The sequence below is a fragment of the Microcaecilia unicolor genome, chromosome 3 (genome assembly GCF_901765095.1).
Source record: "Microcaecilia unicolor chromosome 3, aMicUni1.1, whole genome shotgun sequence".
NCBI lineage: Eukaryota > Metazoa > Chordata > Amphibia > Gymnophiona > Siphonopidae > Microcaecilia > Microcaecilia unicolor.
Window position 1 is genome coordinate 94,295,281 of NC_044033.1, and position 25,164 is coordinate 94,320,444.

The 25,164-nt window shown below is 41.5% G+C and overlaps 1 protein-coding gene across 3 annotated transcripts in view; it reads left to right on the forward strand.

The window, feature by feature from the left end:
* The window catches only part of BCL11A (BAF chromatin remodeling complex subunit BCL11A), a 184,655-nt gene extending 179,615 nt beyond the window's left edge, over positions 1 to 5,040 (forward strand). For 2 of the 3 annotated variants that reach the window (XM_030196200.1, XM_030196201.1), the window contains exon 4: positions 3,692 to 5,040. In XM_030196200.1, coding sequence (XP_030052060.1) covers positions 3,692 to 3,802 — 111 coding nt within the window. In that variant the 3' untranslated portion in view covers positions 3,803 to 5,040. The remainder of the gene's footprint in view (positions 1 to 3,691) is intronic. The other variant, XM_030196199.1, reaches the window with a different exon arrangement.
* The last annotated feature ends 20,124 nt before the right edge of the window (positions 5,041 to 25,164 follow it).

The window sequence follows — 25,164 nt, forward strand, 5'->3', positions numbered from 1 at the left end:
ATTAGCTTGTTAAGTTATGCGCATTGTTATAGAATCCGCGCCAATTTCAGCACAAATCTTTGGGCACACTATATAGAATCCGGCAGTTAGGGGTGGAAAGTTAGCAGCTGCCTTCCTAAATCTTTTAGGGGTCCTTTTACCAAAAGGTGGAAAAAGTTGGCCTGCGGTGGAGTTGAGGCCACCTTTTACCCGCTGTGGGTAAAAGGTCATTTTCTTTAAAAGGGGCAGTAAATGGCCGTGCATTAACGAAACATATTGGCACAGTCATTAGGAGGTGTCGAGAGCTTCAGCACTAGAAGAAAAATATTTTTTCTTGTACCGGAAACGAGAACTGTTGCCGAGCTCCTGAATAGGGCCCAGTGGTAGGGTCGCTTTCCCAACACAAACCCAGCGGTAGCCCTACTGCCAGGTAGTAAAAGGGCCCCTATATGACCAACTTTATGCTAGGGTGAGATTTGCTTCTAATTATGGGGTGTCATTATCATTGGGGCTACTGTTAAGTCGTGTTATACCACCACCTCGTGCTATGTTAGCACAGCTGCCATTTTATGCACTGAGACACAGTTACTAATAGCTGGGTTAACATTATCAACGTGAGCTACCATTAAGATGTTATTTTAATGTCCCTCCTATATCTTTTTTTATTGATGCTGGCACAAAATAAATTCCAGGAAAAAAAAAATATTAAAAGCTAATCTAGGTTTTACTTGGTTGTCTCACTGACAATTAAATTGTTGTATTTTACAAACTTTTTATATCGTGAAAGAGAAGGGGCAATAATGTGATGCCGTGTGTAACACAGAAAATTGAGATAACAGCCATTGGTTAGCACAATGTGGCGTTCCTCTGCCATTTAAAACTAGAACAGATGTATAAGCTATTACTGATACTTTGATGATTAACTATGAACTCCAACTTGCCTTGAAATGTGACGTTCTAAAGCAGGAAAAAGAAACATAAATTTAAAGAGAAGTAGTACATTCCTATGCTCTCAAAAAAGGAAAGATTGACTTCATTTTTTTTTCCATACACTGTGTGCTATTTGTGTTTTCACGAAGAAAAAGATTCATTCTTTTCTTACTTTTAAGCTAGCCTCAGTTGGTATTCAGATAGCACTTGACTCTACCTGTGATGTCTGTATCTTTTCCTTTAATCAGAGGTACAGAGGTTGAGTATAAAAAATGAGATTGCTCAGATAGGACAAATAAGTGCACTGTACTATTTTCCCAGTTTACAGGTTTATACTTTAAAGGGAAAAGTTGAAAGAATGCAGATTAAATAAAATTTAATGTGATCTCATTGATGAGCATAAAAAAATAAATCAAAAAAACAAAAACCCTTTTGCCAGCCATTTACTTGACTAATGAATCTACTCGGACGCAACCCTAGAGTGCTGTGAATGGAAACAGACTACATGTAGACAAAATGAATGATTGCTTTCGTTTCAACAGTGCAAGGATTTTTTTGTACAAAACTTTTTTAAAATATAAATGTAAAGAATTTTTATTAAACACTTCATTATGTTTAGGGGAAACTGTATCTTAGGGTCCCATTGTCTTGGTGGTGTATAAGACTTGTTATTCATTTAAGAAAAAAAATTGATAGTAGAAATTCTATGCCTTGGTTATATACAGTTCTTCAGGTTGTAAAAACACACGTTTGGGGGGAAAGGTTTAAGATTATATAGTACTTAAATATAGGAAAATGCACACTCATGTTGATTCCTATGCTAAAAACACATTTATGGTCTCTCTTTTTTTTCCCCCCTGTATTTCTAGAATGGTATTTGAATTCAATGTTCACCTAGTGTAGGCACTATAGTATTTATATTGAAGCTTGTATTTTTAATTGTCGCTTGTTCTCTTTAAAAAGGTATTGACATACCTTTTTTGGTAGTGAAAAAACGAAAATACTCCCACAAAAACCACAGGCTGCCACAGTATATTTTTTTAATTTGGCAGGATAATATAGTGCAAATTATTTGTATGTTTCAAAACAAAATGGACAAAAAAAAAAAAGGAATGAGAAAGTGTGACATTTGTATAGACGAAAGGCCATGCAATGGCTGGTGGGAATTGGGATGGGAGGGAGCGGGAAGCTGTTTGAATGCCGCACTAGCTGTCACAGAGGGTTTGTATGTATTTTGGCTCCTTTTTTTGTTTTGTTTTTTTGGGGGGAATTTTTTTGTTTGTTTTTATTTTTCCTGCTGCCATATTGTATGCAGTACTGAAAGCTAATGTTTTGTCATGTAGTGTGCTTCTGGTCCCTATTTCTTCTCCACCCTACATTCCAACATTTTAACTTCATATGCAGTAAAAGAGAAAAAAATATATATATAGAAAAGAAAAAAACAATGTTTTGCAGTTTTTTCATTGCCAAAATAAATAAATAAAATGGTGCTTTATATTTAGATTGGAAAGAATTTCATATGCAAAGCATATTAAGGAGAAAAGCCCGCTTGAGTCAATACATTTTTGTAACTGGCAATGCAGAATATTTTGTTATTGGTCTTTTCTATTCCTGTAATGAAAGCTGTTTGTGGTAACTTGAAATTTTATCTTTTACTATGGGAGTCACTATTTATTATTGCGTATGTGCACTGTTCAAAACAGAGGCACATAGTTTAGATCTTTCTATTTTTTTTATTTTTTTATTTTTTTTTATTTTATTATTTTGATGACCAAAGGTCATTACAGCCTGGCTTTTTTTGGATTTTTTTTTATTGTATTTGTTTCTGGTCTTTGTTAAGTTCTATTGGGTAAACCACTGTCTGTGTTTTTTTTTTTTTTGACAGTTGTCTGCATTATCCTGTTCATACACCCATTTTGTCCCTTTATTGAAAAAATAAAAAAAAATTTAAAGTACATGATGCAAGCCTCTTGTGTCCTTATTTGACACATTTTCTAAAACCCACTTGCTGATATAGCGAATCGTCCAATGTTCAAGTTACTCTGCTGCAGGCATTTTACTCATGTGTTATTTCCTGGTGGAACAGTGCCATATTATGTGTTTAAATGAAGAAAAGAAGCAACCCCTACCCCCAGAAATCATTTAGGAAGAATTGCGGTTTACAAGTATTGATATGTTATGTAGTAAGTTTGAAAATAAATGAAGAGCTTTGTTGCAGTCGTATTCATATATGAAGGAAATCTTGTATCTCGTTCATATGTGACTTGTTTTATTTTTCTTTTAAAGGAGCTCTGACCACCCCTAAATAAAGCAAATAAATATGGCTGTAGCAACAAGCCAAGACAAAGAAAGTAGGGACATGCATTCCAGGTGAAATGAAAACTGTCCCGTCAGTTTCTCTGACTGCAGTCTGCTGTTAGCTTCTAGTTTGCATGACCTGTAGGTTTTTGAAATTACATTTCTACTATGTTATCTTCAAAGCCTTGAATTAACTTCAATTGTGGTAGCTCCTCTGAGGATTGTGCACATTGTCCATTGTACAAACATCGCATGCTGTGTCCTTCGTATAGTTTACAAATAGCATACCTACATGATACTGTCATTTGTTCCTAATGTAACCGACCAATTGAAACCTGGTTCTCTTGCTGCATAAAGCTGAGCAAAGCTGTCATGTTGTGTCCCTGCCATTGCATAGATAGCTACCCTTTTATAACTCGGTGTGTGTCAGGGAATTTTTTTTTTTTTCTTAACTAAGAGTGTGATTTGTGTCCCTTTTTTCTAGGGGGAAAATACAGCATCTTTAAATCTAAGGACAGAAATATTTGACAAGAAGTCTGAACAGATACGCAAAAGCATAAAAAAATATTCATACAGTTTTGGGCAGAATAAATAAACTTGAGATAGCTTTGATACAAGAAGCTGAAGAAGGAGCATGGAAACAGAAGATGAGCACGCTGGTTTGAGCAAACCAAGCAATCTATAAATGAAAGATTTACTTAGATCTGATCTTTTTCGTTCCAGAGATTTTTTGTAGCCTTATATCTCAGCCCCATACATCAGACAGAAATGCTCAAAGCACTTTTGCTTCAGTCTTAACGAATGAAGTGGCTTCCACACTATCGCCATTAGCTGTCCATGAAAGGCTCACGTTGCAGAGTTTTCCCCTCTGTTGCTGTTTTCAATGGATGCGGTCAGTGGCAGAGAACTCAAACTCGGCAGAAGACTGTTGAAAAGTATTATGTATATATAGAGTGGTCGCTTGTCAATTTGTTTTTTTATTTATTGAATTGATGACAAATCAAGGGAAAGGTAGAAGGGAAAAAAAAAGCACTTAACAAAAATGAGAAAATATGCCATTTATGTTTGCATCCCCCCCATAGAGCTGAAGAAATCCATCAGATGTAATAGTATTTACCATTTGTGTACATGGACAACGCAAAGCCCCGCTTTATGTGATTATATACAACATTGTCTAAACTGGCGCTTTAAAACCTAGTCAACAAGAACCACAACTCACAAATGACATGTTGTAGCCTGAACACTGAAGAAAAAATAGTAATACAAACTGTGACATTTTCTAACAGTGTGATAAATTAATGGTGGTGTAAAACCATGAACCATTGAGGCCTTTTCCACTTTGTTAGAATTCTGAACCAGATTTATATGGCATCTGTAATGTGTTCTTAAGCTGCTGTAAAATTCCATGCAAGCATGACCTCCTATCCCCCAGAAACTTTTATAGATATATTTCTATGTGGAAAGATGTCTAAATGAGAATGAATATCTGAGTAATAATAAACTGCCCGTCGTTAGATCTTTTTTTTTTTCTTTTTTCAAGATGGAACTGTACATAGTCCTCTCACTGAAGACATTTTCACTGTAGAGATGGTTTTGTTAATGCCGATACAATTTTAATTGTAATGTCCTAGCTATGTATTGATTACGAAGAATTCAGACACTACCACCAACATTTTCTGTATTTCCCAGGGCCACGATAAATTCGGGAATAAGCTGCATGGCGTAACCGCCTTGATGTCAAAGTACCGCGGATACGGCACAGATGCGACTTCATCTCTATGCACAATTTGCACACAATGTCGAAAAAGTAAAGTCTAGCAAAAAATAAATGAAAATGCAAGCAGCTCTTATTTGGATAGTTTGTCCATCCCCCCCCCCCCCCCCCCCCCCCCCATGTTAGTTAATGATGATGATTTAAAAAAATATATAGAGTGAGTGTAATATAAAATGTTGTTATATACTGCTGGTATATTCCAAGAATCCTCCTTTCTACTTGTTATACTTCTACTTTTTGAGAAGACAATTCAGCTGAAAAGGAACATAATAAAATGTTGGAGCTCTAGGTTTTGTTTTAGTCATTCTTAAATGTTTAATGTGTACTCATGGTAGGTGGATTTATGATGCTAAGCACACCACACGGCTACTGAATAAAGCACATGAAAGCACCCAAAAAAGGAAGTAAATGTCAAGATTGCACACTTTTGATACACATTCACAGGGGCAAGACGTCGTCGGTGAAACAATGGCAGTGCCATGCCCAATATTGTGTTGGTGTTCATGGATGCTGAGGATACAGGTGAGCACCCAGGTGTCACAATGTTTGGTGCGTGAATGCTTCAGATTGAAAGTTGCCCTTTAAAAGGAATGTGTTCTGGTATCTTGCTATAAATTAATTGTGTATCTTTTCCTAGACTTTTGTTCTCCTGTTAAAGACTTGTTAATTGTGTTGCATTGTTAAGTTGCAAAAAGGGTGAGAGATTTCTGCTTGCTAATCAGGCTTTTTAGGAAGGTCACAAACAAGGTATAAATTCTACATGTGGAGGGTAATTTTATGGCAAACAAGCAGAGCGAAGAGGACAGTGAAAACGAAACACAGCCAATAATGGTGCTTTTGAAACTTTTAATCAAACCAAGGCATGACTCGACACAAGGCCTGTGTTTCGGCCAACTGGCCTGCATCAGAAGTCTATTAAAAAATATAAGATACATCTATACACTTATATGTTTAGCAATCATAATCGGGACTTACACAGGCTACTGATTTGTTGAAGGCAACACATGTTTTTTGTGCCTTTTATAAAATAGTCTTCATGAAAGTTCTGAGGCAGGCATAACTTTTCAACCTAACTATGTATAGATCCACACATTTAATAATATACATGTGTATCTTCTAACTCTGCTGATCTTCTGCCCCCAGAAATGCTCATGTTTATACCATGTAAAGGTGTGCACTATGTAGTGGTAGCATGTACTTTATGCATGTATGTTCTTGGCACTTGAGAAGCACCTGTTTTTATACATAGAAAAACTACTATATGTGTAGGGATGGTTTATAAAATTGCCCCCTTACAGTAACATTTCAACAAAGCTGGACTTGAACCTGAACACCGTTGGATTCTTGTCATGTATATGGCTGTGCCTTTGTGGAATGAGAGCAACAGTTAAGCTGGAAGATATAGGGGTGACATTTCAATGGCGGTAGTAACAGTGATAAAGTTTTTGTATTTTATGCATTTTAATAGCCAAAATGAATGCACATTAAATTGAAAGGCTGTGTGGTAACTGATGGGAGCATATTATTATTATTATTAGCATTTGTATAGCGCTACCAGACGCATGCAGCGCTGAACACCTGACATAAAGAGAGACAGTCCCTGCTCAAAAGAGCATACAATCTAACTAATACAGACAGACGAGACAGTTACGGGTGACGGAAGGAAGGGACAAGGGGGGGGGGCAATTGAGTAGTGGCTAGGAGCTAAAAGCAATAGTGAAAAGGTGGGTTTTCAGCATAGAGATGAAGCTAGACGTATAGGTCCCGGAAGTCTATTCCAGGCATAAGGTGCCGCGAGAGAAAAGGAACAAAGCCTGGAGTTAGCAGTGGAGGAGAAGGGGGACGACAAGGGAGATTTGTCCAGTGAGTGGAGTTCACGGGGAGGAATGTAGGGAGAGATGAGAGTAGAGAGGTAATGGGGGGCTGCAGAGTGGATGCATTTGAAAGTCAGTACGAGAAGTTTAAACAGTATGCAGAAGCGGACAGGGAGCCAGTGAAGTGACTTGAGGAGTGGGCTAGTGTGGGTATAACGATTCTGACGGAAAATAAGTCGTGCCGCAGAATTTTTGACAGATTGGAGAGGAGAGAGATGGTTGAGCGGAAGATCAATGAGAAGTAAATTGCAATAGTCTAAGCGAGAGGTGACAAGGGTTTGGATAAGGGTTCTGGTGGTGTATTCAGAAAGGAAGGGGCATATCCAGCATGTCCCCTGCATTTACTACACAGGAGTGTTCTTTATCGACTCTTTTTCATTCACAGTTAGTGTAGATGCACTTAATACATGCTGTCACTTGTACAGTTACTGCAGATGGATTTAACACCTGCATTAACTGCAGTCCATGCCCGGTTTCTGCCCATATTCTGACCAGTCCCTGACCTGTGCCACTCCTATGCATTGTATTTAGTTTCTAATTTTTCACGGGCTGTAGCACTTTTGCACTTATTATATTAGGAACCCTATGATGGCGTGAAGCTTCTATGACCATGAACATTAAAGATCTCAGCTCAAGTGTGATTGAACATTGTGGTCATTGATTATACCATAATATGATTCATAGGGCACCTTTTACCAAGCTGTGGCAAAAGGGGGCCTGTGCTGGCATCGGTGTGTGTGTTTTTGACGCACGCTGAGGCCCCCTTTTTACTGCAGCAGGTAAAAGGTAGTTCTTTCTTTTTTTTTTTTTTTTTAAAGAGATGGCCATGCAGCCATTTCAGGGGGGAGCCCTTATAACCACCCATTGAGGTAGCAGTAAGGGCTCCCGTGCTAACCTGGCAGTAGCCGGGCAGCGCACAGCATTGCCCAATTACTGCTAAGTACACAACAGGATATGATGGGGCACTGGGGTGGGAAGTACCGCTGGCCTGCTGTGGTAGCCCGGTGGCAGTTCCTTTTTAGTAGGGGCTTTGTAAAAGGGGCCCATATTTATGTATTTGTGGGTGATGATGGACTCTGCCTTATCTTTCGGGGATCAAATTCTCCAAAAAAGCTTTTTATGTGTTGAGACAGCTACGTTCCATGAGGAATTATTTTCATAATGAAGCACAACAAACGTTAATATATGCTTTCTTTGAGGTTGCATTATAGAAATACTGTACTGAGCTCACAGCTTAAACATTTATAGACCCTACAGAATACTGTTAGGGAATACTCCACCCTGTGATCATGTAAACACCCTTATTCATAAAATACCCATTGGCTTCCCAGAGCCTATATAACTAAATTTAAGATCCTTTGTTTAGCCCACAAGTCGTTGAGGGAGCAGAAATCATTCTATCTTAGTAGATGGACAACATTGTACCCACTACGTGTTTTTCGATCATTACCTGATCGTAGAATGTCAACATCCTCACTAGCAAAAAGCTCATTGGGTAACTACTAGGGAGAAGGCTTTGTTTTGGCAGGCACCAGTATTATGGAATAGCATGCGAAGGAAAATACAGGTAGAGGAAGGCTATAGGAAGTTCAAAACACTACTGAAAAACTTACTCTCAGCAGGCCTTCAATCTGGAGCGCAGGGGTGGGAGGACTGGACTGTTGACCTGACTATTTCTATTTTGTCTTAGAAGTATTGTTTGTTTGAGAGTATGGTTGTTGATCTTGTGTGAATGTAGTAGGTCTTTCCTATCAGTTTTATGGATTTCTTTCTATCTTATATTTTAAGATTTGTTTTAAGCTGTAAAAGTAGCCTAGTGGCTAGTGCCGTAGACTTTGATCCTGGGGAAGTAACTTAACCCTCCATTGCCACTGGTACAAAATAAGTGCCTGAATATATGTAAACCGCTTTGAGTGTAGTTGCAAAAACCTCAGAAAGGCGGTATATCAAGTCCCATTTCCCTTTCCCCTTTGATAACGGGAAGAGTGAGCGGTGTGTCAAAAATTTTAAATAAACATTACACACTGAGGGATTCCTAAATATTTAAAGGGTTTTATTATAGAAAAAAAGTCAAAGATCTTTGTGACTTTTTTTTTTTAGTAATAGATGCTGTCCTCAGTACTTTTTTTTTAATCCTTAGGGAAACTTTACATAGATAGTATTATTGGGTGTTCCCGTTTGAGTAGGTTTTCTGTTTGGTTTGAATTTTCTACCTTCATTCTAAGCAGTTAGGTAGGTAGTAGCTGTTAGCAGTTAGAGCAGGATATAGAGTATGTGCTTGGGGCCAGATTCTATATGTGATGCCTAGAAAATCCACAGGGAACACATTTCCGCTTAAGCATATTCTATAAGCGGTGCCTAGATTTAGGCACAGTATATAGAATACACTTAGTTGATAATCCTTTCACCTACAGCTACAAGCCTCCATTTACACCAATGAAAATGTGGCATAAAACCCAGCACAGAGGGCCATATTATATAACAATGTAGGTAAATTTTGAAATGCCCACAACATGCCCAGTTCCCTGCCTATAACAATGCCTCTTTCTCAGGGACAGTGCTAGGGTTTCTGGGACACCCTCTTGCAGCCTATTAGCGCTCCCTACCCATCCAGGCATGGAGTCACTATGGCTCCACCCCTATAGTAGCCACACCCCTTTTACAGGTTATGGCACATATAAACAGGCATCATTAAAAATATTACACCAGTATAGGAGGAGAAAAATAACATTTTTTTTCATTATAAATAATTTCTTTAAGCTGTTACAGCGACAGTATACCCCAAATGACAGAAACCAAATTACCCAGACCACGAATTAGGAGAACAGTCTTGCCAAACCTGAAACAATATGTTATCAAAATCTCAGAACCTAATAAACATCCCTATTCAGACACTTGGCCTTGCAGTCACACATGCAGAACAGAGATAGACCCTCTTCAAATTTTAACCTGAAATCCTAAGAAGCTAGACATTGCATGCAGCACAATACCAGAAAGAAACACATTGCTATAAATTGCAAAATAAGACAGCAGATGGAAATTCTCAAATTGGACATATTCCAAACACTAAAATGAAAATAAAATGATTTTTTTCTATCTTTGTTGTCTGGTGACTTTGTTTTTCTGATTATGTTGGTCCCGGTCTCTAATTCAGCTGCTCTCTATCTGTTCTCTTAACTCCGTTTCCAGGGCTTCCTTTCCATTTATTTCTTTACTTTCCTCCTTTCTTCTTCATTCTTGCCCTACATCCATAGGTAAAAGCTGGGTCCTCCACGGACTTGACTGGAGGCGGTATAGAGTGGATCCAGCTTTTGCTTATTTTCTCCATCCATGTGTAGTTTTTCTCCTCTTCCCTTTCATCTCCGTTCAGTATGCATCTTCTTCCTCTTTCTTCCCTCACCTCCATCCATGTCCAGCATTTTTCCCTCTCTCCCTCCATGTCCAGCATTTCTCCTCTCTCTACTCCCCTCCATCCATGTACATCTCCTACTCTGTCTTCCCTCCCCTCCAGCCATGTCCAGCATTTCTCCTCTATCCCCTCCCCTCCATCCATGCGCATCTACTTCCTCTGTCTTCCCTCCCTTCCATGTCCAGAATTTCTCCTCTCTTCCCTCCATCCATGTGCATCTCCTCTTCTGTCTTTTCTTCCCTCCATCCATGTGCATCTACTTCCCTCCCCTCCATCCATATCCAGCATTTCTCTTCTCTCCTTCCCCTCCATCTGTGTGCATCTCCTTTCTCTGTCTTTCCTTCCCTCCATCTCTGTCCATTTTTCCTCTCTTCCCTGCCCTCCACTCCTTCCATGTCCACCATTTCTCCTCTCCCCTCCATGTGCATCGCCTTCCTGTCTTCCCTCTCCTCCATCCATGTCCACCATTTCTCCTGCCATCCCCTCCATCCATTAATGTTCAGCAACTCTTCTCTCTCCCCTGCCCTCTCCTCCATCCATGTCCAGTAACTCTCCTCTCTTCCCTGCCTTCTCCATCCATATCCAGCAATTCTCTCCTCCCCTCCCATTCATGTCCAGCGATTTCTCCCCTGCCCTCTTCTCCCATCCGTGTTCAGCGATTTCTCCTGTCTCCCCTGCCCTCTCCTCCCATCCATGTCCAGTGATTCTCCTCTACCTTCCCCTCCCATCCATGGCCAGTGACTCGCCCCAGCCCCCAACTACCCCCTTTTCAGCCCCCCGAGTTCTAGTTCCAGGCCTCACCTGCCCACCCTTTTCTCCCACAACAGCCCTCCTTTCCTTTTATTTTACCTCAAGTCGCAGTGGCGGCAGTGAAAGCAGCAGGCTCACCTCCAGCCTTTCCTTCCCTCTCAGTGTCTCGTCTTCCTCTGCTGTAATTTCCTGTTTCCGCGAGGGCGGGACACTGAGAGGAAAGGAAAAGTTGGAGACGAGCCTGCTGCTTTCACTGCCGCTGCAATGAGGTAAAATAAAAGTTTTAAATACAGGGTGGCAGGAAGGAAAGGAGGGCTGTTGTGGGAAGCTGAGGCCGGGTAGGTGAGGACCGAGAGCTGCCTGCAGGAATTGTGAGTCTCCTGGCGGTGGCAGTAAGTATGGCTTATGGCACCCCCAGAGGTCGGTGCCCCCCCCCCCCCCCCCCGCCATGCTTACCGGGTTGCACCAGCCCTTCCCTTTCTGCCTGCACTTTAGTGCTCTGTGATTTTTTTTTTTAATTTAAATGTGAGCTCTGCAGGAACAGAAAAATATGTACTGTAACAATGTACAGTGCGTCAATAGCCTTCAGGCTTCCTACACACACACACACACACACACACACACACACACACACACACACACACACTTTAGTACTATGAAGCTCCATAGGTCCTTAAGCTGTCATAGAGCCTGGTGTCCCTTGCTAGTTTCACACTTGGGGGGAGGGGGAGGAGGGAAGTGAGCAACCCCTGAGCGATTAAGGAGGTGACTTGCCTTAATCCCACCAGTGCACATCTACTCAATCAGAGTACTTTTCTGTAATCTGGACATGCTGAGTAGCAGGTCTGAATAACAACATCCAACTTTTTGGTAATAGATATCCCTTCCTCTTGTGAAGTTAGAGTTAGGGGCCAAAATATGAGATCCAGCATGCCTCCAAAAACATGCCCAGATCATGCCCCCTTTCCATTAGGACATACTGCAGTTTGTTATCCATATCCTGGCTTCATAAAATCGGGATGTCAGTGTCCATGCAGCATGATGACTGCTGGTTTTCAGGCATCCAAAACATGACTAGAGCTTCTACAATAAGTGCCACAGTAGCACTGAATGTATGTATAATGCAGTCGGTGCTGCCTGCTATCTGGGTCATTTTGTTGTATCGCCTTCCTTCCCTCTAGCCTTTCTTTTGTTATCCAGATAATGTCAGGCCAGTTAGAGGTGGTTTTTGGCATGTCACTATGGACTAAAATTCTACAAATAGCACTCAATGTGTTATTTTTTGCTGTGCCGATTTTTAAGTGCTATTCTATAAACAGTGCTGAAAGTTAGGTGCCGTTTATAGAATACACTTAGGGGTCCTCTTACTAAGGTGCGCTGAGAAATGGCCTGCGCTGTTGTAGACGTGCATTGGATGCGCGCAGGTCCATTTTTCACCGTGCCTGCAAAAAAGGCCTTTTGGGGGGGAGGGAGGGGGCCAAAAATGGACGTGCAGCAAAATAAAAATTGGCACTTGTCCATTTGGGCCTGAGACCTTACTGCCACCCATTGACAGTGGTAAGGTCTCACGTGTTAACTGAGCAGTAATCGTCTGCACACGTACAATGCCGATTACCGCTCAGCGTCGCATGCCGCAACATTTTCTGGCACGTGTAGTGAATGCATGTAAAAAATGAAATTACTGCCTGGGCCACATAGTAGCCGAATGGTAGTTCCAAATTGGCGCATGTTGGGTGGGTGTAGGCGCCTACGCGGCTTAGTAAAAGGGCCCCTAAGTACTGCAATCAACCTAACTTTAGATGCAAGGATTTACACCAAGTTAACCTTGCTGTAAATACACATATAAATTCTAGGAATGCCCCTACATAAGAGTAGCCATACTGGGTCAGACCAATGGTCCATCTAGCCCAGTATTCTGTTTTCCAAACAGTGGCAAAAACCCAAATCATAGCAACACTCTATGCTACCAATACCAGGGCAAACAGTTGCTTCCCATGTCTGTCTCAATAGCAGACTATGGACTTTTCCTGCAGGAATTTGTCCAAACCTTTTTAAAACCCCTGATCTGCCCATGACCCTCCTATGCTCGTGTGCAAAACTTATTGACACAAAATGTGCATGTAAATATAAATTAAGGAAAATTAGTGCTGATAATTATTAGCACCAATTATTGGTGCTAATTTGCTCATTCAATTAGATATGTGCCCAAATTTGTGCGCAGTTTTAAAACACCATTTATAAAATTTCAGGGTATCTGTATAGCAATTGAAAATACATGGAGCGTGGTATGTTAACTGGCCACTGGTGATTATTGAACTCTGAATATCTGTTTGCTAGTGTACTCCTTAATTCAATTCGAGTACCATGATTCTGAGCCACTTTTGCAGCCTGTGATCTACTAGTTGGTCCTTGGCAAGATATATCAGAGGATAAGCAGAGCCACTGTACTCAAAAGCTAAAGAAAAATGACCAAGGAAAATAGCTTCTGGTGGTGTATAGGGATCTTGTTTCCTATGGGTTCTGCTGGGGTTTCTGGTTTTTTTTTGTTGTTTTATTGCATGCTAAAATGAAAAAATGAAATGCAGTTTTTTTGTGCCCTTTCATTCTGGAAACAACCCTAGTGTGACATCATCAGCCTGCATTAGACCTTTAAGTCACGTTATTTGCCCCTTAATGCACCTTAGAGAGCTCTAATGCAGCTTGTCTTGCCCTACCGTGATGATATTTACATCACTGTGGGTTATGTAGTGATGAGATGCAAAACATGCAAATGCATCTAGAGCAGCTCATTACTATGTAAAAACCAGAATGCAACTTGTGGTATGCACCGGATACACACTGTAAGTCGCATTATGGGCATAACAAAAAGCTGGGTTTATTTTACAGTGCTAGGAGCATCGGGACTCAAAACCATAGCTAAATACACCTGGGCCAGGAATGTAAACAGGCTGGTTCTGTGTGTCCCCCCCCCCCCCCCCCCCCTCCAATCTTCATTGGCCTACCATTTTCCCTGGCGCTCCAGTGATCTTAGAGCAGGGCAGGACTGATACCAAGGTGCTCCTGCCCTGCAGATACTCTCTCCAAAATGGTGTCCCTAGCCCTTATATAAGGAAACATGACTCCCTGGTGGGAGAAGTGTAAGACTACCACTAAGGGCACCATTTTGGAGATGACACAAAGAGGGCAGGAGCAACGGGGGATCACTGCTGACCTAGGACTAACAGGGAAAATGCTGGTAGCCCCATGATGCAGGTGGGGAACCCTTTGGGGATGGGTTGGGGCCTGTGATTGGGGTTGGGTAGGAAGGACAGCACTGTAGCCCCTTTACATTGTGTGCCAAGAGCATTGTGCCACAGCTTTGAAGTCTGATACTCACAGGTCACAGGAATAATGCAGTCTGGACACCAGGTGACTTGCAAGCAGCATTATTAATTTACCACAGTTGTCAGTAACCTGTGGTAGTGTGCTACTACAGGTTTGTGACTACCATGGTAAATCAAGGTTTTTAAAAAGCATGACTTTTACCATACCTTGATAAGTACCTATTGTTTTAGCTTATGTGCATTAACTGGCAGAAATTGTGCCTAGGTAGAACATTTAGAGGGGCATAATTGAACGTGAACGCCCATCTCCATGGGCGTCTATGTCCAAGAACGGGTACGTGAAGGGGCGGGACAGACCGTATTTTCGGAAAAAATGGGCGTCCATCTTTTGTTTTGATAATTACGGTTTGTGCCAGGCAAATGCATTGGATTTGTGCGGATTTGAGCTGGGCAGTTTCGTTTTCCAGCGATAATGGAAACTGAAGGCGCCCAGCTCAAAAACAAACAAATCCAAGGCATTGGGTCATGGGAGGGGCCAGGATTCATAGTGCACTGGTCCCCCTCACATGCCAGGACACCAACTGGGCACTCTAGGGGGCACTTGTAAAAAGTAAAAAAACAATTAAATACCTCCCAAGTCCATAGCTCCCTTCCTTTGGGTGCTGAGCCCCTCAAATACCCCCCCCAAACCCACTGCCCACAACTCTATACCATTACCATAGACCTTATGGCTGAAGGGGTGCACCTACGTGTGGGTACAGTAGGTTTTAGGGGCGGTTTGGAGGGCTCCCATTTACCAGCACAAGTGTAACAGGTAGGGGGGGGGATGGGCCTGGGTCCACCTGCCTGAAGTGCACTGCACCCACTAACAACTGCTCCAGGGACCTGCATACTGCTGTGATGGAGATGGGTATGGCATTTGAGGGTGGCATACAGGCTGGAAAAAAAGTTCTTAAAGTGTGTTATTTTATGGTGGGAGGGGGTTAGTGACCACTGGGGGAGTCAGGGGTGATGACCACTGGGGGAGTAAGGGCTGATCATCTCCGATTCCCTTCGGTGGTCATGTGGTCATTTAGGGTACTTGTTCGTGGAAAAAAAGGGTTTAAAAAAATGACCCAAATTCACGGTAAAAACGCCTTTCTTTTTTCAATTATTGGCCGAGGGCGTCCATCTCTCCTCGGCTGATAACCACGCCCCAGTCCCACCTTCACCATGCCTCCGCCATGCCCCCACCAACTTTGCCCATTTCCACGACAGATTGCAGTTGAAGATGCCCAAAATCAGCTTTCAATTATACCGATTTGGGCGCCTATGGGAGAAAGGCGCCCATCTCCCCGATTTGGGTCAAAATCTGGGCACCCATCACTTTCGAAAATAAGGCGGACGGTCATTTACCAACTCAAAACTGGTGGAAATGTATCCACCTATGTCAGAAAGTGCACGCGTATGTTGCAACTCCATTTGTGTTCCATTCAAACCCTGCCCAACAACCCACCTACCCATGGCTCTTGTCAAAGTCCAGGCTGATTTTGGCACAGAGGTAATTTTATAGAAGTCATTTTGTGTGTGTAGATATTTACAGCTTGGACTGAATTATTATAAACAACTTGGATAAAGGCAGTTTACTTGGAATAAGACCAAAAACAGTCTAATCCCTACTAGCCTTTTAAGCCCATATAATAATAATAAATTTATAAAACCAAAGTTCGTCATGACAATAAATCTTTGTGCCCAGTCTATCAGTGACCTAATGGTCTTATGAGCAATAATTGGTGTCCATTATACGTATGACCAGAAGGTGCTGTGCTCAAAGACTCTGACCAATTGTCCTTTGGCCAAGTAGGTATGACCAATTGTCCTATGGTCAATCATCCATACACCATTTTAAAAATGTTTTTTTTTTAAACTGTATTGTGGGTAATGTGGATGCAGTTTTATTTATTTATTTGGATTTTTCTTCTTACAATAAAGTCTAATGCAGGGTAAAAAAATGCAAATGTACTAACCCCCCCCCCCCCATCCCAACAGCAATCCCAGACCACTTATCCCTTAACCACTAAATAAGCATGTCCTTACGTATCGCCTAAAAAGTAATAATTCTATCGTCTTATTGAGGTAGTATTCACTGCACTGTATTATCCACCACATTAATAGCACGTGCCAACTGTGTCTGTTAACTGTAAGGTACAGTCTCCACCTTGTTCCACGTTAGCCACGTGGAGGGTAATTTTATAATAGGGTGCCCTGTGGAATCACCTACCTCAGTGCTATTTTATAAAGACAAGCAGGCCAATACTCAGCGTTATTTAATCAGCCAGGAACGGCTCCCGGTCGGTTCAATAGCACTTTGAGCGCTAATATTCAGCATGGAATAGCCGGTTATCTCCTTTGAAAATTAGCACCGCCTAGCCTAAATAGCAGTCCTTTCTTTGGCCACTTTAAACCTAACTGGCCAGTGCTGAATATTAACTTGGCCAGTTAAGTGTAAGCTGACCAAACAGAAATCGGATATTCAATGGTGGTCACTGGAAATGGCCCAGCATTGAATATCAAGGTGCAGCACCCATCGTGGCACTTACATTGGTGACATCATAGATGTGTTCTACCGTCACAGTGTACAGCAGTACTAGATTTTCTCAGCTAAGGAAGCCTAACAGCTACTTTTCTCTTGATTAAGCCATCAGCCAAACAAAAGAGATTTAATAAACCCCTGATGCAGGCCTTGGAGCCGAAACACGGTCGTGTCGAGTTGTTTTTTTTAGCTGTTATATTAAAGACTTTTTGACTTCCTCCTTCAGCTGTCCTCACCTTTTTTGTTCTATTGCCTACATGAAGGTGTATACATTATGCATATGCGTCTGTAAATGATGATAGCACATACACATGTAGCTTATGGACTGTCTCCACCTGTGCTCTGTCCAAACTCCGTTCCTGTGTGCACCCACTGACGAAGGACATGCTATCATCTCAAGGCATGTACCTGTACACCCCTTGGTATTTTATAAGAGGCCATATACCCGCGTATTTGGCCGCATATATGCAGGAATGCCCTTCTTTCAAAAGTTTAGCTTGTGAAAGAGTTTACAGCACTGGCTAGAGCCAAGTTTAGTTCATGTTGATGCTGGAGTTTGACCTTATTTATATTATCCTGACTTCCCTGAGCAGAGATTGCCAGTTAGACCAAAATATACTGCAGTGTAGGTGTGCACAAGTATCTACTAAAGATTAAATTGAAATTGACATAACTTGCTTCACCGGGGACTTATTTTAAACTCAGAGGTAAAGGGTTCAGTGCATTAGTTCACAGAGTGATGGAGTAGCCTAGTGCTTAGAGCAGTAGACTGAAAACCAAATCCTGTTTCTCTCACAGATGCTCCTTTAGAACATCACTTAAATTTCCACTGCCTCCTGTAGAAACTTGAGGCTAGAGTGACTAACATTCATTAATGCAATTTAATCCATGTTTTATTTTTGTTTATTTATTAGGGTTTATTTACCGCCTTTTTGAAAGAATTCACTCAAGGCAGTGTACAGTAAGAATAAATCAAACATGAGCAATAGACAATTACAGCAGTCCTGTTATTCTCCATGGGTGTTATTTACTAATTAAAGTGGCACTTCTATAACTGGGTACTTCCATTTAGGTGCCCCAAAACTGCATGATGGGAGCTTATTCTATAACAAAACCCTGATGCTTAGGTTCTGTAATAGCAGGGGTGAGCAACTTTGTACACAGAGAGCCATATGAATGTCAGTACCATCTCTGTCGGGCCACAACATTTCATAATGTCGGAACCAGAAATGCACAGAGCACCATAGAGCTTCTGTGATAAATAAAAGTGTAACAAAAAACAATGGAAACAAAGTGCTAGAATGACTAGCCTCAAAATATTGTGAAATACAGTAGAATTGCCAAAACTCTTGTTTAATGACATGTTCTATGTATACTTCCCATGGTCTCAGACCATATAAAACTCAATGGGAGGCCACATTTGGCCCACCCCTGTGTTATACAATATTGACGTAACTTGGTATCGGCATGCCTAACATTTAGATGGCCACACTTACACCAGCCATGGAGCTGCCAATATCCCGTCTGTGCTCCTCCTCCCCCATGGAAGCAGGTATTTGCAGAATAACATTTAAACAGAATTTTGACAATACATTTATGTGTGCACAAATGCACAATTATATGCCAGTATTCTAAACATTTACGTGTATAATGCACTCGTTAATGTGAGAATGTAGTTAATAGAATTACATTTCATGAACATTAGTTGCAATAATATGCATTACTCCTTTTAAACTGCTCTCACATTGTACTCCAAAATAGTATTCACCAGTAAGTTAAACCACTTCAACATTAACTAGGAGAAGACTCAAACTTTTATGGGCCCTGTGTGTACTGTGTTAAAAAAAAAGTAGCCAGTTTGTTAAAAATGCCATTTTAGTTGCCCAGGAGTGAATGGAATGAGGACTGGGTATAATATGAGCATGGCCAGCTGTGACAGCTAATGCATAGGTTGTTACTGTGAGCTAGCTGTCACGATTGCTCAAGAGGAGGCAGTAAATACAGCTGTGCCACTATCAATTCAGTAGCGCAACCACAGAGCCATTAGTGTTGGTCCTTGCCCCCCTGATTTGATTCCTCCTCCTCTTCTGACGTCTAGCCTTCCCTTTGATATGTTTCCTCAACTCCCTTTATCCCCTCAATATGCTTCACCCACCACCGCTGCTGACTTAGAGCCTTATACACAACCTGTCATTGCCCCTATATAGAAGGCTGACCCCTAGCAGTAGTATCTCAACTACTTTAGGAGTTATGGTGCGCATTCTGGATCTGGGTGAAGCAGAACCACTCCCATCCCGGTGCACTAAATCACCAACAATCACCTCTGGGTAAGTCTTGGAGGGGGGGAGGAGGAGAAAACTGGGGGCAGGACTTGAATCAAGGAAGGGCTTGACTGAGCAATGTGATCAGGGGAATTGAAGCACAGCAGGGGTGGAGATGGAGATCAATGGTGGGAGGTGGGGTGGAGGATTAGCAATGGGTGGTGACACCGTAGGTACCTATACTGATGACATTTAATGCAGGGGCATCACTTTACATGCATGCACCAATGGTGCTGGAGGCTTGCTCTGTTGGCTCAGGCATGTGATGTGATGTCCATGCTTAATTGCCTTGTGTGGTAAATGCAGGGCTGAAGTAGATCCATACAAGCCTCTCTCAGAGAGGAGGAAAGCGTCCCATACAAGGGGGAGACCTATGAAATTCAGAATTGTAACAGACGTAGCTGCAGTTTACATGTTGGAACCACAAATACAAAATAATGCACTGTACATATATTATGGGGACAGAATACTCCCCACCTAGATACCACTAGGGAGATACCACTGTTCCAACTCTATAAACAATTGAACAAGTCAACATGTAAAGTCTAACTGCAAACCAATCTCTGGGAAATCCAATGAACCTTCTTCATTCACAGAATATGAAATAAAACATAAACAGTCCATAATATAAAGAGAGAAAAAAGTCCTTAATCTTTGGCGTGGACAGTGGTCTGTAAAGTTCATGCATCTTCACAAGGTACAAGAACTACTGCCTTGGTGATGGATCTTCTGAAGGAGTCCACTGTCACTTGTGTGAGTCTTTATTGTCAAAGTTCCTGGGTGGTGGCAGATTTTTACTGATGATCCACAATCATACAGCTTTGGTAGTTTCTTTTGTGAAGTGCAAGTCTTGATTCTTTACTTTCTCATGGTAGTGGTGCACTTGCAAAGTAGAGACCAGGAATGATCAGAAGATTTCTCTCACTCTTACCTAATTCTGCATTGGTAAGATGGCCCCCTAATTCTCAGCAAGCCATCGTCATTGACAAAGGGGTTCAGCTTCTAAAGAGGACTGACTATTTTGGGGAATGTTTTCACCTCTGTTAATGCTTTTGAAATCCTCAGTATACATTTTGGGTTGTATGCACTGTAGAATGATTTTCTATGCTTGAGAGAGCTTGTTGACTGTATGAGGCCTTGTAAAAAGATGGCCATGGTGACTAGCATTTAATCTCCCATCCAATGTCTGATAGAATAAAAGTGCAATGTGTATGAGGTATGCCATCAGAACATTGCCTATCTTGAGCAGCAGTGGAAGCAATGAGTTCTTGGACTACTTCCAGAAGTGTAATTGGAGGGCATTTTAGAATCCACAAAATCAAAGATAGGTAACATGTATAGTAAATAACAGCAGATAAAGACATGTATGGTCCGTCTAGTCTGCCCAACAAGATAAAATCATTTTACATAGTATGCGATACTTTATATGTACACCCAAGTTTGATTTATCCTTGCCATTCTCAGGGCATGCTGGGTTTTGGGTCAGTGGGTATATAATGCCATCATTTTGGTCATATTGACTTCTTTATGCATTCAGTCCTGTTGCTTATGTATATGTAGAACCTCCTAGTTTGACTGTATATGTAGCCCAGCACTACCTAGCTGTCAGTAGAGAATTCAATTGCATCAGGTTGAACATCCATTTCATTCAGTATCATCTCTGCTGTTTCTATTACCAATACTACTCCACATAGCTCCAGAAAAATGGTGTTACTAGGTTTTGATGTCAACTTAGCGTTGCCAAAAATGAATCCCGCGTGAAGCATGCCTTCTGCATCTATTACCTTCAAGAAGGCCACTGAGGCTGTTGCCTTTACAAATGGATCTGTGGCAGGCAGCATCAAAAGATGTAGAAGTGGAGTATGGAGCTGTTCGAAGGTTTGAAGAGATTCTTTCCATACTTCCATTCTTGTCTCTCTTTTTTTTTCCAAAGGGATCTTCCTTGAATGGTGACTGAAGCCACAAACCCTAGTAGGTTATACAGCCTGTTTACTGCTGACAAAATACCTCAAAGAGTATGCGATTTCTCTTGATTTGAGACCTGGAACGTGATGATGTCTTTTTTTTTAATCCCAACTTAACTCAAGGTTACATTGAGGTGGGGGGTATGTACTCTCATAAATCTAAGTTCTTTGTCTTTATCATGGTCTCCTGAAAGGAATATTTCCATTACTCTAGTGCTGTTAGAGACTATTTTGATGAGTGCCAAATTAGCCTTTGCCAACATTGCCAGCATTCTTTTCAGCAGGTCAATGGCTTCTCTTCAATGGGTAAGGACTTCAAACCATTGTCCGCATAAAAGTATCTGTCTATAAAAATATATCGTATCTGTGTCATACTCCTTTTCTCCTTCTTATGCCATTCTTCTGAGTCCATAGGTGGACATTGCAGGTGATGGACTACTGCCAAAGACATGGACTCATCCTGTATTCAACAATCTCATTATCGATGCTGTCATCATGATAGCACAGTAATCTCTGTAGTCTTCGTGGACATCAAAACACTTGAATATTTACTGGATGTTGGTTCTTATGGCAACAGACTGTTTTTTTTTTTTTTTTAAACAGATCAAAAACCATTAGCAGGCTATTGGTTATTTCAGGACCATTAAGAAATGCATTGTTGAGTGATTTTACTTGGCCTCTGTTGGTGATACACACCAAAAGTAGGTAGGTACCAGCATTCTTCATTCTTTTTCAAAGGTGGAGTTTAGTCTGCATAGTCATTGACTAGCATGTCTTCCATGAAGGCTACAAAATGCTTTGTTGTCTCTGCAAAGTTCTTTTTAGTGAAGTGAGGTGTTACAGAGATCTGGGTGTATGGAAATGGATCTTTAAAGAATTCTTTATCCACAAATCCTAGGAAAAAAGTAGGTTTATCATCTTCTTTTGTGACCTGGAAGACTGAATTCCCTAGATATTCTCTCAAGTCTAAAAGATGGAAAGTCTGGTGGGTCAGTAGATTATGGCTTGATTCCTTGCAATTAAGATCCTCTTTAACAAATAGATGGTTGGGGCGCAGTTCTGATTGTATGCATAGCATATGCATCAAAACCTGGCCTTCATGTTCTATTGAGACAAATGTTGCCTACTGTCACCCACCTCAAACGAAGCCAATGGGCTTAGGGAGTGCCATGTGGATCAATGCATAGGTGATGAATTCTGAGTAATTCCAGTGCATCTGTGCCCAGTAGAAATAGGATTTTACATCTGGAGCCAAAGGTGAGAGTTGGTTGACTATGGGCTTCAAGTGAGGGTAATGCTAAGTGACTTCTGGTGTGAGAATTTCATCCCTGTTGCCAGGTATCTGGTTATATTCAATGAGTGTAGGTAGATGTGACTGTATGCTGCCATCCTACTACTACTACTACTACTATTTGACATTTATAGAGCGCTACTAGGGTTACGCAGCGCTGTACAATAAACAAAGAATGACGGTCCCTGCTCAAAGGAGCTTACAATCCATTATTTCTATCACATATCATCTTCTTGCTCTTATCCTTGTCCTTTGTATGAACCCTGTGCAAGTTTTGAAACTATAGGGAGAATAGTCTGCATGTATGCTGAACAAGTCATAGGAAGGGCCAGTGTTAAACATTCTGGGGCACAGGGCTCCCTCCCCCTTACCTTCCCTTGCTCCTCTCTGTGGTCTGGCATCTGTATGTCTATATATCTATCTATATTTCCCTTTCCTTCTCTTCTTCCCATGCCATGGGTCTGGTATTTCTCCCTTTTTCTGCCTCCCCCCACCCTGCTGCAGTCCTCTTGACTCCCCCTCTGCCATAGTCCTCCAAACTTGCCGTGGGGTTCCTGCAGTGGCAGCAATGAACCCAGTTGCCTCCAGCTGATCCTGGGGCCTTCCCTTTGCTGCCCACAGGAAGCTGCATCAGAGGAGGCAGGACATGGCAAAGAGAAGGCCCAGTAGTTGACTGGCATCAACCTGTATTCATTGCTATTGCTGCTGCCGCTGCCTGCCCCATGGCAAGTTTGGAGGACTCAGGTAGGGGGAGGGAAAGGAGAATTACCAGTCTCATGAAGGGAAGGGAGGAGGGCTGGGGGAGCAGAAGGGGAAGAGAGAGCGATCCAGCCTGGGAGGAGAGGGGAGGGGGAACATATGCTGGACCAACAGAGAGAGGGCGAGAGAGAGAGATGCTAAACTGCATGCAGGAGGAATCGGAAATGTGTGCCCATCTATCCTGCTCCCTGGTTACACCATTGTAAGTGCTCACAGCCTCCCACTGGCATGCTCTACTACCAGGGCTAACACATATAAATTGTGCCACTGCTAATCTGCCAGCCCATGAGGGGAAGAAGCTGCGTGAAGCAGTCAAGGTAAATGTCCATGTTCCCACACTCAGATGGAAATATTGCATCTAGTTTTTTTCTTCTGAGTAGAAGATTCAACATGTGTGGTGTAAAAAAAAAAGACACAAATGTATTGAACAGTGGGAAGTAGACCATGAACTCAAGAGACCAGGACAACGATGTAAATATTCTCAACACAAGTTTATTGATTGGAGACTCAACACAGTACTGTGTTTAGGCCATGAGGTCTGCCTCAGGAGCCTGAATACTGTATCTAGTATGAGATGGTACAATATAGATATTGGTCATCAAACAAGAGTAGGTAAGATGGTCTTTAAAAAGACCTTTAGGAAGATATATTGGTAATATTTTCTAGTGACTATCACCTGGCTAATGCATAAATCCCTTTAAATATCAGCCCAACAGTTAAGATTTTCTGTAGCAGGCATTAAAAGGGCAATTCTATAACTGGGCATGCATGTAAGTGGTGCTTTAATTGGTATACATGTGATTGCACTAACCACTATTCTATAAGGGACCGCAAACTATAACATAACTGCAAGAGGGCATATATGTGGATGGAGCATGGAAGGTACAAAGGTGTCTCTCTTACTTACATGCACAATTTTTAGAATGCTATAAGTTGTGCGTACCACATGGCATACTTAGAGGTACCACCTTATGGCAGCCATAGACTTGGCATAATTGGGCACACCTAAATGTTGGCCTATTAGTATCAACGTATCCTAGTATTCTATAACTGAATCTTGGTGCCAAGATGCCATTATAGAATTGATGCTATACATGAAAAAACCTCCCTGGATTACTGAATACTCAAAAAAAAATTTAAAAACCTTTAAAAATCAAAATATACAAAAACAGTTCCAATTTCAAAAACATGTTTGCAGTAAGCTCACCCCCCCCCCCCCCCAAAAAAAAAAAACAACAGGGCTAGTTGAACATTTCCACCATATGAAAAAGTTTTAAAATATCACCAAACTTCTTCTTGTAATGTCAAAAATCTTTAATTATCCAAATTTGTCGGTTGAGATTGGTGAACAGAGTGTAGCATCGTGGCTCTTACCTTCAGCTCTTATTGCTGAAGGTGGGAAAATGTGGGATACAATTGCAATAAATAAATCAATAAATCTGTAGAAGTAACACCAAATCTTGCAAACACTTGTCGATATTCAAAGTGATTAATCAGCCAGAAAAGAATAAGTAACTACAAGTTATAAACAAACTTAGACAATAATCTCCTGCATTACCATTTTAAGGCATGCAGTTACCTCATGCTACAGTAGACAAGATATTGACAGGAGGATGGGGGTGGGGAGCACAGATGGTAGAAGAGGGTAGTTTCCTCTATAGGTGTATGTGAACTCACACCACCTGTTCCATCTCCAGCTCAGGGCTTCTGGCAGTGCCACTTGTCACATAGAATCTTACATGATCACCTCACTCACCCTACTTTAAATCCAGCCCTGCTTGGTAGCATGGTTTTGCACCACTATGGAGATGAACTGGGCTTGATAACTCTTCCAGGAATTTGCTTCCTGGGCTGGCTAGGGCTATGTATGCTGCAGAGGTAACAGACAGTTCCTGAGAGAAAGGAGTGTAATAAGCCATC